At 46.1% G+C, this 14,330-nt stretch overlaps 2 protein-coding genes across 2 annotated transcripts; both read right to left on the bottom strand.

Annotated features, from left to right (window-relative positions):
* Positions 1 to 6,399: 6,399 nt before the first annotated feature.
* On the bottom strand, positions 6,400 to 7,095 carry LOC127303649 (uncharacterized). Its single transcript, XM_071820931.1, has one exon. It carries the CDS (start codon positions 7,093 to 7,095, stop codon positions 6,400 to 6,402), a length of 696 nt encoding a protein of 231 aa, XP_071677032.1.
* A 579-nt stretch (positions 7,096 to 7,674) lies between these two features.
* LOC127303647 (cysteine-rich receptor-like protein kinase 6) lies at positions 7,675 to 13,675 on the bottom strand. The gene is made up of 7 exons (XM_051334355.1): positions 12,858 to 13,675; positions 9,388 to 9,527; positions 8,993 to 9,123; positions 8,685 to 8,895; positions 8,353 to 8,590; positions 8,086 to 8,239; positions 7,675 to 8,007 (listed from the first exon to the last, which is right to left on the bottom strand). Exons 1-7 carry the CDS (start codon positions 13,673 to 13,675, stop codon positions 7,675 to 7,677), a joined length of 2,025 nt encoding a protein of 674 aa, XP_051190315.1.
* Between the last annotated feature and the right edge of the window lie 655 nt (positions 13,676 to 14,330).

The raw sequence follows: 14,330 nt of genomic DNA, 5'->3' as shown, positions 1-14,330 counted from the left end.
ACATAGAGGATGACATGCGGGTCCCATTTAGCAGCAGCGGTATCACCGTTTGAGAGGCGGCAGGGGTTCAAAAGAAAAAAGAAATTGCCAAAAATCAGAGGGTGAAAAAAACCAAGAAAATGAACTTTTATAGCACATAGAGGATGACATGCGGGTCCCATGAGCCTGCAGGTTCCTCAACGTTTCAAACGTGGCATGAGATCGAAAGAAAAAGGCAAGTGCCCAAATATGAGGTGCCAAAAAAACTCCAAGAAAAGAAAGTTGATTGCTCATAGAGGATGACATGCGGGTCCCATTTAGTTGCAGCGGTCTCAACTGTTTGAGAGGCGGCAGGGATCGAAAGAAAAAGGCAAGTGAACGAATATGAGGTGCCAAAATAATCCAAGAAAAGAAAGTTTTATAGTACATAGAGGATGACATGCGGGTCCCATTTAGCAGCAGCGGTATCACCGTTTGAGAGGCGGCAGGGGATCAAAAGAAAAAAGAAATTGCCAAAAATCAGAGGGTGAAAAAAAACCAAGAAAATGAACTTTTATAGTACATAGAGGATGACATGCGGGTCCCATGAGCCTGCAGGTTCCTCAACGTTTCAAACGTGGCATGAGATCGAAAGAAAAAGGCAAGTGAAAAAATATCAGGAGCCAAAAATAATTCAAGAAAAGAAAGTTTTATAGTACATAGAGGATGACATGCGGGTCCCATTTAGCAAGAAAGCGGTATCACCGTTTGAGAGGCAGCAGGGATCGAAAGAAAAAGGCAAGTGACCAAATATGAGGTGCCAAAAATAATTCAAGAAAAGAAAGTTTTATAGTACATAGAGGATGACATGCGGGTCCCAGGTTAGCGACAGCGGTATCACCGTTTGAGAGGCGGCAGGGGATCGAAAGAAAAAGGCAAGTGACCAAATATGAGGTGCCAAAAAAAAATCCAAGAAAAGAAAGTTTTATAGTACAAAGAGGATGAAATGCGTGTCCCATTTAGCGACAGCGGTATCACCGTTTGAGAGGCGGCAGGATCGAAAAAATGGCAAGTGACCAAATATGAGGTGCCAAAAAAAACTCCAAGAAAAGAAAGTTGATTGCACATAGAGGATGACATGCGGGTCCCATTTAGCAGCAGCGGTCTCAACGTTTCCAAGGCGGCAAGGGATCAAAAGAAAAAGGAAGTAGCCAGAAATCAGGGGGTCAAAAAAAATCCAAGAATAGAAAGAATTTTGGTTCATAGAGGATGACATGCGGGACCCATGATCCTGCATCGTAAACGGCTCGATCGGAGAACGTTGAACGAGATGGCGCGATCGAGAAAAAAAACAATGCCAGAGAGGCTGCCATCTGGGCCCTACATCCCTCGGCGGTGCGGATTTGCATTGACTCGGCCGGCGAACCCGAGATTTCGAGATGCACCACGTCCTGGGCCACCATACGCGACGGTTTGGCCGCTTTCGTCGGGCTAGGTGGCCTCAAAAATGAGAAAAAAAAAGTTTTGACATGCACCACGGAGGGACCCAAAATCGTCGGCCATGGTACACCAGCAACCACGGCGCGACTTCAACTTCGTCGGCCATGGCAACTTTTCTTGTAGTGGTAGTGGTCGATAGATTGACCAAGGTAGCCCATTTCATCCCCGTCAACACCACATACCAAGGCCCAAAGCTAGCTGAGTTATACATCTCCAGAATAGTCGCCCTGCACGGAACCCCGAAGTCAATTGTGTCAGATAGAGGATCCCAATTCACCTCAAGATTCTGACAGAAAGTACATGAAGGACTAGGAACCCGGCTGAATTTCAGCACCGCATATCACCCGCAAACCGATGGACAGACTGGAAGAGTCAACCAGATACTCGAAGACATGTTGAGAGCCTGTGTACTGGAATATGGATCTAAGTGGGAAGACTGCCTGCCTTACGCAGAATTCTCGTACAACAACAGTTACCAAGCTAGCTTACAAATGGCCCCCTTTGAAGCCCTGTACGGAAGGAAGTGACGTACCCCTCTTAATTGGTCGGAAGTCGGAGAGAGCCAAGTCTTTGGACCAGATGTTCTCTGAGAAGCTGAAGAAAAGGTGCACAAGATCCGCAAATACCTCAAGACTGCTCAGTCGAGACAGAAGAGTTATGCCAACAAGAGACGCCGAGAGATGACCTTCGAGATCGGAGATTTTGTCTATCTTAAAGTATCCCCCCTTAAAGGAATGCAGAGATTCCAGATCAAAGGAAAGCTTGCACCCCGATATGTCGGCCCTTCAAAGTTCTGAGTCGCCGAGGAGAAGTATCTTATCAACTGGAACTACCGGAAGAAATGTCGGCTGTACACGACGTGTTTCACATCTCATTACTCCGGAATTGCTTAGAAGTGCCCGAGAAGACCGAGGTTTTCAAGAACATTGATCACAGATCGGTGGATATCAACAAGGACTTGACATACCGCGAAGTTCCTATTCACATCCTGGATGAAGCTTTCAGAACCACTCGCACCAGGAGTATCAAGTTCCTGAAGATTCAATGGAGCAACCATACCGAAGACGAAGCCACTTGGGAGCGACAAGACTATATGAAGAAGGAATACCCAGATCTCTTTAGTACCTAGTTCTCTTTACGATCTCGGGACGAGATATTTTGTAAGGGGAAGGGTTTGTAACATCCAAAATTACAAATCAATGAAGAAGAAGAAGAATTTCAATTGCTCAAATTTTAGAACCAACAAAAACTTTTATTAGTACATGTGCCATGCATAGTGCTCATACTCAATTCTTTGTGTGATTGCCATGATGAGTGTTTGCAACCTTGTACCTTGTGCTACAACCTAAAACCCTAACCTCGATCCTTTGAAGATCACAAAGAAAAGCAAAGAGGAAGAAAAGAAATAAAATAGAAAAATCACAAAACCCTCACATATGGTTTATGCCATTTTTGCAAATCTTCAACCTAGACCATTTTGGCTTGCACCACTGGTTGGATAAGGTTACTAAACACTTATAAACACTTTTGGAATCAAAGAAACTCAAATCAAATCAAATTTGAATGCAAAATGTGCTCACATACACTAATGGTCAAAACTGCCATTTTTAGTCTGATGCCTACTTTGAGCCTCTGTATTTAGAGATTTTCAAACCAAACAATTCCAACTCTTTGCACCTCATACAATACCACATCAAGGTGAACAACTTTGGTAAAGCACACCCCTGCAAATTCTTGCTAGTTTCAAAGTTATGCTCAAGCCAAGATGGAACTTTGAAACAGATTCAAGATCCTACCCAATTTGAAATTTTGCAAAACAATTTATTTTTGAACACCACCACCACCATTTTGTGTCTTTGATCATTTCAATCAAGTTCACCAAAGTTCATTCAAAATTTTGCAAAGCCATTTCATGCGGCCATTATAGCAAACACCTTATGAGCAAAATCAAACCAAATCCAAACTTCACTATTTCAAATAGTGTTTGGCCTAATTTTGGTTCCACTTGCTCAACCCTGTCCCCTGGTCCCCTCTAACACCAAATTCCACTGCTGCCCAACCCTAGAAAGGGATAGACATGGCAATGCCATGCCATGCTGACCATGCTCACCATGCACATTCTATCTCTCCCTCCTTTCCTCTCTAGCCTTGCCCACCATGCCCTCCAGCTCCACCTCACTCTACTGGACCACCCTGGACTAGCCACGGTCGAAGAAACGCAGCACAACGCCCAACACATGCCGTGCCCATGACGTCTAGGACATGCCGATGTTGGCATGGGCGCCGCCCACGGGCACTCCCAGGGCACGCGTCGCCCCGATGCTGCAGAGCTCCCCTGGACCCCCTCTTCCGCCCTCAGCTTCGCCACAGCGCCACGGACACGCCAGACAACTTCTTGTCACTGACCCGCGCCCGCCGTCGCCGGAGACGAAGTAAAATCCCGCCACTTCCGCGTGATGTCTACGCACGCTTCTATTCCTGTAGACAGTGTTGGGCCTCCAAGAGCAGAGGTTTGTAGAACAGCAGCAAGTTTCCCTTAAGTGAGTCACCCAAGGTTTATCGAACTCAGGGAGGTAGAGGTCAAAGATATCCCTCTCAAGCAACCCTGCAATTAAGATACAAGAAGTCTCTTGTGTCCCCAACACACCTAATACACTTGTCAGATGTATAGGTGCACTAGTTCGGCGAAGAGATAGTGAAATACAAGTAATATGGATGATTGTAAGTAGTAATTGCAATCTGAAATAAAAATGGCAGCAAGCGAACATGTAGCAGAACTTGTTGGAAACGGTGTTTCAATGCTTAGAAACAAGGCCTAGGGATCATACTTTCACTAGTGGACACTCTCAACAATGATCACATAAATAAATAACTTCTCTTCACTTGTGCTACTTCAAACACTCTCTTGTTCAATAACAAACACCATTCATTGTGTAGGGCTATAAAAGCACACCTCAAGCTGGAGTAAACAAGCTCCACAACATCCGAAGTTCATATTAAAGTAACCTCTAGAGTGCATAATAGACCGTTGCAATTTAGACCGAGTACTAACATAGCATACACACTGTCAACAATAGCTATGAAAGGGGGAATAGATCACATCAATACTATCATAGTAACAGTCAACTTCATAATCTACAAGAGATTACAATCATAAACTACGCCAAGTACTACATGATGCACACACTGTCAACTTTACATCATGGAGGAGGAATAGACTATACTTTAATAACATCACTAGATTAGCACATAGATTAATAGTGATACAAAGCTCATGATCACATAAAGATCACACCATGGGAGAGAGATGAACCACATAGCTACCGGTAGAGCCCTCAGCCTCGGGGGAGAACTACTCCCTCCTCATCATGGGAGACAGCAATGGCGATGAAGATGGCGGTAGAGTCGATGGAGATGGCTCCGGGGGCACTTCCCCGTCCCGGCGGCGTGCCGGATTAGAGACTTCTGTCCCCCAAAACGGAGTTTCGCGATGGCGGCGGTGCCCCTGGAGTCATTCTGGAGTTTCGTCGATTCGTGTAGGGTTTTCACGTCACGAGAGATTATATAGGCGAAGAGGCGGAGTCGGATGAGCTAGGGGGCTCCCTCCCCATAGGTCGGCGCCTCCAGGGGGCCACCCGCGCCACCATATGGTGTGGGTCCCCTGCTGCCCTTCCTCGTCTCCCCTTCGGACTTCTGGAACCTTCCGTGAAATATAAGATCGTGGGCTTTTGTTTCGTCCAATTCCGAGAATATTGCCCGAACAGCTTTTCTGGAACCAAAAACAACAGAAAACAGGAACTGGCACTGTGGCATCTTGTTAATAGGTTAGTCCCGGAAAATGCATAAAACCATTATAAAGTGTGAGCAAAACATGTAGGTATTGTCATAAAACTAGCATGGAACATAATAAATTATAGATACGTTTGAGACGTATCAAGCATCCCCAAGCTTAGTTCCTACTCACCCTCGAGTAGGTAAATGATAACAAGGATAATTTCTGAAGTGACATGCTACTATCATAATCTTGATCAATACTATTGTAAAGCATATGAGATGAATGAAGTGATTCAAAGCAATGGTAAAGACAATGACTAAACAACTGAATCATATAGCAAAAACTTTTTATGAATAGTACTTTCAAGACAAGCATCAAAAAGTCTTGCATAAGAGTTAACTCATAAAGCAATAGATTCTTAATAGAAGGTTTTGAAGCAACACAAAGGAAGATTTAAGTTTCAGCAGTTGCTTTCAACTTCAACATGTATATCTCATGGATAATTGTCAATACAAAGTAATATGATGAATGCAAATAAGCAAGTATGTAAGAATCAATGCACACAGTTGACACAAGTGTTTGCTTCTGAGATTGAAAGAAGTAGGTAAACTGACTCAACTTAAAGTAAAAGAAAGGCCCCTTCGCAGAGGGAAGTAGGGATTACTCATGTGCTAGAGCTTTTTATTTTGAAAACATGGAAACAATTTTTCAACGGTAGTAATAATTTATATGTGTTATGCATAAAACATCCTATAAGTTGCAAGCCTCATGCATCGAATACCAATAGTGCCCGCACCTTGTCCTAATTAGCTTGGATTTCCATGGATTATCATTGCATTACATATGTTTCAACCAAGTGTCACAAAGGGGTACCTCTATGTCGCCTGTACAAAGGTCCAAGGAGATAGATCGCATTTGATTTCTCGTTTTTGATAGATCTCAACTAGAGGATAATATGGTTTGCCATATTTATTTCTATTGATCTCGTAGCTCATCTGAGGAGCTTTGCCTTGCATAAGCATGTTGAAAACCGGAGAGAGGTGCAACACATTGATATCATTGCTGGAACCGGTCATGCCAAAGAATGAATGCCAAATCCATAAATTTTGAGATATCACTGCTTCAAGAATGACAGTGCATCCCTCTGCATGGCCGTCGTACTGACCCTACCATCCAAATGGATAGTTCTTCCACTCCCATTGCATGCAATCTATGCCGCCAATCATCCCTGGGAACCCTCTGGACTTATTCATAGACAACAGCTGCCTTGTGTCCTCAATCGTTGGCTCCCTTAAGTAATATTCTCCAAACCCAAAAACCACGGCTCGGCAAAACCAGTGCATGGCGTCGCGGCGGGTTCTCTCCCCCATTCGAAGATACTCATCGAATATATCAGCAGCCATTCCATACGATAGCATGCGAATAGCTGCGGAACATTTTTGGTAAGAGGTGAAGCCTAGTGCACTTGTGGCATGGGGCCTGCATTGGAAGTACGGGTGGTAGTATCTGACGCCTTGTAGAATGATCATGAATAGGTCCATTGACATCTTGTATCGCCGCCGGAACAAATTTTCCGGGAACACCGGATTGGTGCAGTCAAAGTAGTCATTGTGGAGCCGGAAGTGCCCTTTCACTATGTTACGCGGCAGATTTTTTAAGCGGCCCTTCATAGAGCCCCGGTGCACCGGCGTCTGGCTGACATTGTGCTCGTGGAGGATGGAGGCCGCAGCAGAAGGCATATTCTGCGTCGTCTGCTTGGACTCGTCGTCAGAAGAGGAGTCAATGACCTCAATGCGGTACTTTTCGAGCGCTTCCACATGTTCTTCTGCGTGGGTAGCAACTGCGGATAAATGGTCGCCCATAATAGTGCCCAAAAAATGAATTATGAACATACCGGCAATTGACCGAACAGGACCTGGGTGGCAAGATTGGTCGACGCAACTGACAGATGTTTGGCCCCCAAAGAAGCAACAGATGTGGCCAAGAATCTACCCCGACTCCAATCATGTACTACGGCGGTGCGCTGGGGTGGGGATGGGGTGGTGGCGTCGCACTGGGGAAGCAAGGAAGGGGAATAGAGAGCAAATCCGCGCGGTCGATTTCGCTGTCGCTGACCTGCGGGGCCGGGTTAGAATACGAGGACACTCGGTGCATATTTGGGCCGACGTTTGCATTTCCGCGAACCATCCGGTCACTATGCGTCGTGCCGCTGGGTCTAGGTGCAGGCGCGGTCGCAAAGCGTCCGTTTAGGTCACCCCGTTGGAAATGCCCTTATTTATTTCCTACCTTACCAAAAAAAAAGCGTCAACATTCATCAATGACGCTGGCTCATCGCCTCAGAACGCTCCAACCACCACTTTGAGAAGCAATCAACCAGCTTGTGGCCAGCCAAAGACCCCTATACAATGTCACGGTTCGACAAGATTTCAGACCAACAACCTTTATCTCGGAACAAGCTCCGTGAGCGATGCTCCGTTTAGTGAAACCACCGCCGAGTTTCCACCGCCATGTGATTGTGAGGCTCCCTGGCGTGGTTCCGGGTCGGCACTACTTGCCCGGGGACAGAAAGCTGGCCTGGACGGAGCTTGAAGCGCGGCGCCGTCGCTGTTAAGGATGGCATTCACGGCTGACATCGTAGGCCTGTCTGCAGGGCTCTCTTGGACGCACAGTAGGCCTATATGAACACACGTCCGTATTTTATCTTCGGCACTACTACTGGTAAGTAACGGGTCAGCGATCGCCAGGATCGTTCCCTTTGTCCAGTGCTCCCATACCTGCACAGGATGGGTAACATTGTTAGATTGTTGCTGCAAGGGATTTGAATTAGTATTTAGGTAAGGTTTAGCACTTACAAGATCAATTAGCAGGTCAATAGTCTGCGTGGAGTTGTAGGAGGCGCAGTTTCTTCTTCCTGTTATGATCTCTAAAACAAGAATTCCGAAGCTATACACGTCGGACTTGGTCGAATAATGCCCGTGAACAACATATTCTGGTGGCATGTAACCGCTGCAACCACAAGATGTAATTAGCCAGTGAGCTGAAAAATAAGACGGTCTTGCTTATGTCTGCAATCCTACAGCCCATGGAATTATATAACCGCATGGTTGACTTTCACTTACAGTGTCCCGACAACTCTGTTCGTAACAACCTTTGATTGATCCCCTTCGAACAGCCTTGCCAAGCCAAAGTCTGAAATCTTTGGATTCAAATCGGAGTCTAACAAAACATTGCTTGCCTTAAGGTCCCTGTGGATTATTTTCAGCTGAGAGTCTTCATGAACGTATTGCAAACCTCGGGCGATTCCATTTATTATCTTGAACCTGTACCCCCAATCAAGATCCTTGCTCTTCCTAGGATCTATTTTCAAAACAACACACACCAGTGAGATTATCTTAGTGCAATTACTATAGCTCAGATTTAATTATACTGCTGAAAAGTTCTTGGTATTTACCGAAGAGAATCTTCTCAAGACTTCTGTTGGGCATATATTCGTAGATAATGAGTTTCTCATGTTCTTCCAAGCAAACACTGACAAGCCTCACAACATTTCTGTGCTGAAGCTTAGCAACCAAAACCAGCTCAGCCTTCAGCTCTTCAATTCCTTGTGATGAACCTTGCGAGAGTCTCTTCACCGCTATCTCTTGACCATCAGGAAGAGCTCCCTGTTGGATCCACACATTCAGCGCATATAATATTCACCAAAGTTCACAAATAGTCTAACACAACACAGAACGAAAAAAAACATAGTACGCTTGGTACCTTATAAACAGCACCAAACCCTCCTTCCCCAAGCTTATTTCCTTCTGCAAAGTTCCCCGTTGCAGCTTCCAGTGTTGGCAGATCAAGCAGGGATAAACTGATATTGGGAACACTTCCCCAATTCCCGTAATCTGTTCAAATACGACAAGTATTACATCTGTCAAACGGACTCCATCTCAGAAGATAACGAAGTTCAGTCATTTGAATGAACTGGAAGATTCAATGTTTTGAATACGTAACTGTTCTGCCTATTTGGATAATTGACAGTTTGACACTTGAATTGCCTTACTACTATCTTTTTTTAGCCTTTATTCTAAGAAACTGTAACTTTTTATTACAAGAGTGAGATCTACCTATTCTCCTTCATTCAGTGCTCCGAAATCTAGATTACTTACTTGGTAGCATCGGCAATCTTTGTTTCCTTCTCTTGATCCAGATACAAAAGCAAATTAAAGTGAAAGTCAATGTTGCACAAACAACAGCCAATGCAACGGCTATGATAAACAGGATGTACTTGGTTTTTTTCTTCCTCCTCCTGTAAAAGGGTACAGTTAAAGCAATTGACTACATGTAATTTGTATATTAGTGGTCGTTATAAATGTATTTATGAAGCATGTAATTATGAAAATATTTTTTTGTGGGGAATTATGAAAAATATTCACACAATGCAGACACTAAAAATTATTGTTTTCTAAAAGGAGGGTAAACCCCCGCGGCTGAGCATCGATAGTAAAATAATACTACATAGAAATTGCTTTGTTCAAACCGAGAAGCGCTAATAAACTTGATATGTTCTTAGAGCAGCCTTGTTTACTCCGTGTATTGACTCTCGAATCTTTCACTTCTCAGGTGGTCACAAATAATCAACATGTGTGGCCAGATATGCTCGTTCACGGAGCCCTGGTTGAACTAAGGCTAGACACAGATAGTTTGACGGGAAGATTTTGTGTAGAACTATTTGGTTATATTAGTTTGATCGTGGTTGGTTGACTTTTTGTTTGTCTAATTTTTAATTTTTACAATCTGCTCTGCTCTTATGTTTTTCTTCTTTATAGCCACAGTACCAAGATCCGAGGGAATGGCTCGTAATCTAAGGAAACATCGAACTGTTGAGGGCTTGGTGGACCCTTTGAAATCTCCTAACAAAAATCCCACAATCATAAGAGGGTCGAAGCTTATTTTGAGATCTCGTTCATTTATGGGAATTTTTCGTTCGTAGGATTTTCAAAATACTTTTGCAAGTTTTAATCCTTAGGATGATTTCGTACATATCATTTTTTGGACTCGTATGATTGAAAAAACCATATGATTTTTTCCGAAAATTAATTTCCAATACATTATATAGGAAGATTACTATCTACTAGCACAAATGCCCGTGCGTTGCTACGGCAAAAAACAAGTGCCGCCACCGCCGCCGCATGTGGACCGAAAAACAAGTGCGGCTGTGGGGGAGGAGCGATGAGGCGGGGCCACGCCAGGTTCCGTCGAGGCGAAGAATCCTTGCGGCACCTCTGGTCGAACGAGGATTCAGCTTCGTGGTCGTTGGCGGGTTTTTTCATCCACTTCGGTAGCTTCATCGTGGGTGAGATCGTGCAGAAGTAGCAATGTTCGCGGCAGTGGAAGTTGGGGAGAAGATGGTGGTGCGATCGTGATTTAAGTACCACTGGCCATCAATGCCAAGCGCGCACGCGTAGCTTCCAGCGTCATCGACTTCAATACCGACGCAGGAGTCCAGGTGGCGGGCATAGTGGTCAGCGGCAACCCTGATGGTAAACACTGCCGCCAACCAGCCGTCGGTTCGCTTCCAAGTGGGCCAGCAGCACGCGGCGCTGCCCGCGCGACTCATCGGTTTTCCAAATTTAGGACGCCAATGGATCGCGGCGGACGGGTCGGTCCGTTTCCGTCGCCCCGCTAGAGCATGCGCGGGCTGTCCGCCTGTCATCGCGGACCGTTTCAAATAGCTCAAAACTGTTGGGTCGACCCGGTGTAGATGCCCTAACACAGACGCCCCTGCTTCTCTTTGCCCGTGATGTGGCCGGCGGCTCCCGACTTCACCAACAATAACATTGCTCAGGCCAGCGCGAGCATACCGGGCAGCAGAATGACATCATGTTATTGATGTTGGGTCAGCCTCCATCCCAGCCGGCCTATCGGAGGTCGCTGCAACCAGAGGCGGTCCCGGTGAGGACGGAGTTAGCGAGTACATAAGGAAAGGGGATCGACCAGCAGTCGCGGCGACCGGAGGCCTGTGAGGCAGACCGACGGGAGATTCTGCAGGTGACGCTCCTAGTCACGGTGGTCGAGCTCTGGGTCGCAACTCGACGCGCTCAAACCAGGCATCAGCCAGCCGCGCAGCAACATGCCCTGCCCGTTGTCTCGCGCGTAGGCGGCGGCATCCACCGAGGCTCCCTCGATTTCCACCACCCAACCCATATAGGACCGGGGCCGACGTGTTTCGCGATGCTGCCGACTTTATGCAACGATCAGAGAAGTTCGATTGGATGTGAGCCAACACGTAGGTAGCGCTCGCCGGAGGACGTCGTGATTTTCCTGGTTTATCTCAGCTAGGTAGCGCTCGTGGGAGAACGTCGTCGTTTGCCTTGTTTATTATCTCAGTTTAGGAACGTGTGATCCGGAGGACATTCCTTGTTTATTATCTCAGTTTAGGAACGTGTGATCTGGAGGACACCGGACACCGGTTTTTTACCTACCAAGGTTGTATCTAATTTGGAAACGAAAAGTAAAATCCGGTACATATAAAGCAGTATCTAATTTGGAAATGAAAAGTCATCCCGGTACATATAAAGCAGTATCTAATTTGGAAACCTCTACTCGTATACGTTGCCCCTTCATGTAAATTTGGTAGTCAATCCCGACATGAATTCCTGCTCAAATATGTTGCCTAATTGAACGATACACGAAAGCAGCAAACAAAGCACCGGTTTTTTTTGACGTACCAAACTTTAAATCCGGTTTGGAAACCTCTACTCGTATACGTTGCCCCTTCATGTAAATTTGGTAGTCAATCCCGACATGAATTCCTGCTCAAATATGTTGCCTAATTGAACGATACACGAAGGCAGCAAACAAAGCACCGGTTTTTTTTTGACGTACCAAACTTTAAATCCGGTTTTTTTACCTACGGACACCACCTATTGCCGTATAATAGTAAAGATCCCAAACTTATGGTAGGAATCCTATGTACACAATCGAACATCCTTTGATTCACGTAATACTTAAGATAGTATGAAAAATCTAATTACATAGTTTCATTTTTACAAAAATAATAATAGATTTAGCAAATGTTTTATCCCACAAACGTGTAAAATATCAGTTTCAAATACTTTCGCTGATTCATATTAGTTGCCACTAAGATAGATGTATCTAGACATATTTGAGTACTATGTACATCCATAATAGTGGCAAGTAATATGGATTGGAGAAAGAACTTGTTTAGTTTTTTATATTCTAAGGTACACAAAACTAACAAACGACCTGAGATGTATATTTTCAAATCTTCAAACTTGTTTAGTTTTTGTTATTTTTGTGTAGCACACAATGTAATGAATTTCGAATTAAAACTTTGCATGCTCGTAGCCATAGGCTATACCATTAACCATGTCCAGATTTGTTTCCATAATTTTTCAAAACTTATAAATACAATTTCTTTTTTAAACGGAGGGACTACTGGAACCCGGTTGCCAAAAAAAAAAAAACTTTCCGAACAAATGTGCACGTCCAATTCTAAATTCTCTCTTTGCTAAAAAAAAAAAATGGTCTACACTTTCCATCACATGAGCTCCACTTTACTAGCTAGGAAACGTGTACTACTCCTACTATAATTTTGTTGAAATCTGCAACTCACCTTGGTCTCGGACTCCCGCTCGGTCTCCATTCGCCAAAGGGTACCGTCACGTTCGATGTCGGCGCTTGGAGGTGCAAAACCGGATTGCCGAAGAAGGGAGGATATAGCTCAAACCGGTAGTTGCACCGTAACCCCAGGATCTGCCCTCCCTGTCGCCTGCTGAAATGCTTTGGCATCACCGTCATTATTTTCTCCAGGCAGTCCCTGCAGTCGGCCGGTTCAATGTCCGGCCTGCACTGCGCCAGGGCGTAGATTTTGGGGGTGCCCACGTCGAAGTCCTCTACTCCTGTGCCAAAGCGCATGGACGAGTTCAGCGCGGCGTAGTCCGCGACAGCAGCGAGGAGGACACCCACGGCAGCGTCGAAGGTTGCCGCCGGAGAAGTAACGTTCTCCCCGTTGGGTATGATTTGCCGTTTGGTGTTGTCAGCGGAAGCAAGGAAGTTCTGGTAGGAGAAGCGGAGGTAGCAGAGTTCGTAGTAGACGGTCGCGTCCATGTTGAACGGACACACCTGCTGCGCGTCTCGGAAGGCGTTGCCGATGCAGTCGGCGCACGCGGATGCGTTGGTGGTGTCGCCACGGCAGAGCGTGAGCGCGTACACGGTGTTGGGGATGGCCCCGGCGGCGCCGGTGGAGAAGAGGGTGGGAGACGAGGAGGCGTTGATGGGGAGGGTGGAGGAGAGCTGCTCGAGGTTTGATTGGAAGGCGCTGTTCGGGCTGTAGCTCCGGCTGCTGTCGCACTCTTGCCGCAGCACGTCGCTGGAGACGAGCTGCGCGACAAAGGGGACGACGAGGATACACCATAGTTTGTGCAAGATCATGGTGATAGCCAGGTGGGGTGGTATGGGCTGGATGCATCAGGAAACGATTGTCTTGGCCTTATATAGGCTTGCTTGGGAATTTTAGCGACAATTCGATTCGCACAAAGAAGATCTATTCTAGAATACTGCAGCTTTGACTATTTCAGTACCAGTGAATGCAGAAACAAAATTAAGAGACAGGCGTCATGCTTAGAATTTAGGAAAACGCTTACGCTGGGGCGACCGATCCGGGGCAGCCTCCAGCTAACCTTTTTTTTTTTTTTTTTTTTTTTTTTTGCAGCTGACACTTTTCGTAAGGCCCGCAAGGCATCACTAGGCATTCCATGGTGGACCGCAAGAACAGTTTTAAACTGACTTTTGGCGATTGGCATGCTCTTCGTCTTGGATGTGTTTCAATCGTTCACTCAAACAATTCTACTGTAGTTGTTATTCCATATGATGCCTGAATGCATCCGGGGTCGGCGCTGGGCGGACGTGGGGGATGAGGCGGACGCCGAGGAGGCCGCGGAAGCCGCCCGCGTGGAGGCCATCGCGCGCTGCACGCCGCCGGGGGTGGCGACGCTTGGAGACTATCTCGCCGTCGCGCGTCGTGGTCGTCCTCGCCGTTCGCCTCCCCAGGCTCGACGTCCGGTGGGACGGGCGCTGCCGGCCGCCG

The sequence above is a fragment of the Lolium perenne genome, chromosome 5, assembly GCF_019359855.2.
Source record: "Lolium perenne isolate Kyuss_39 chromosome 5, Kyuss_2.0, whole genome shotgun sequence".
Lineage (NCBI taxonomy): Eukaryota > Viridiplantae > Streptophyta > Magnoliopsida > Poales > Poaceae > Lolium > Lolium perenne.
This window is presented reverse-complemented; position numbering and strand designations above follow the sequence as displayed.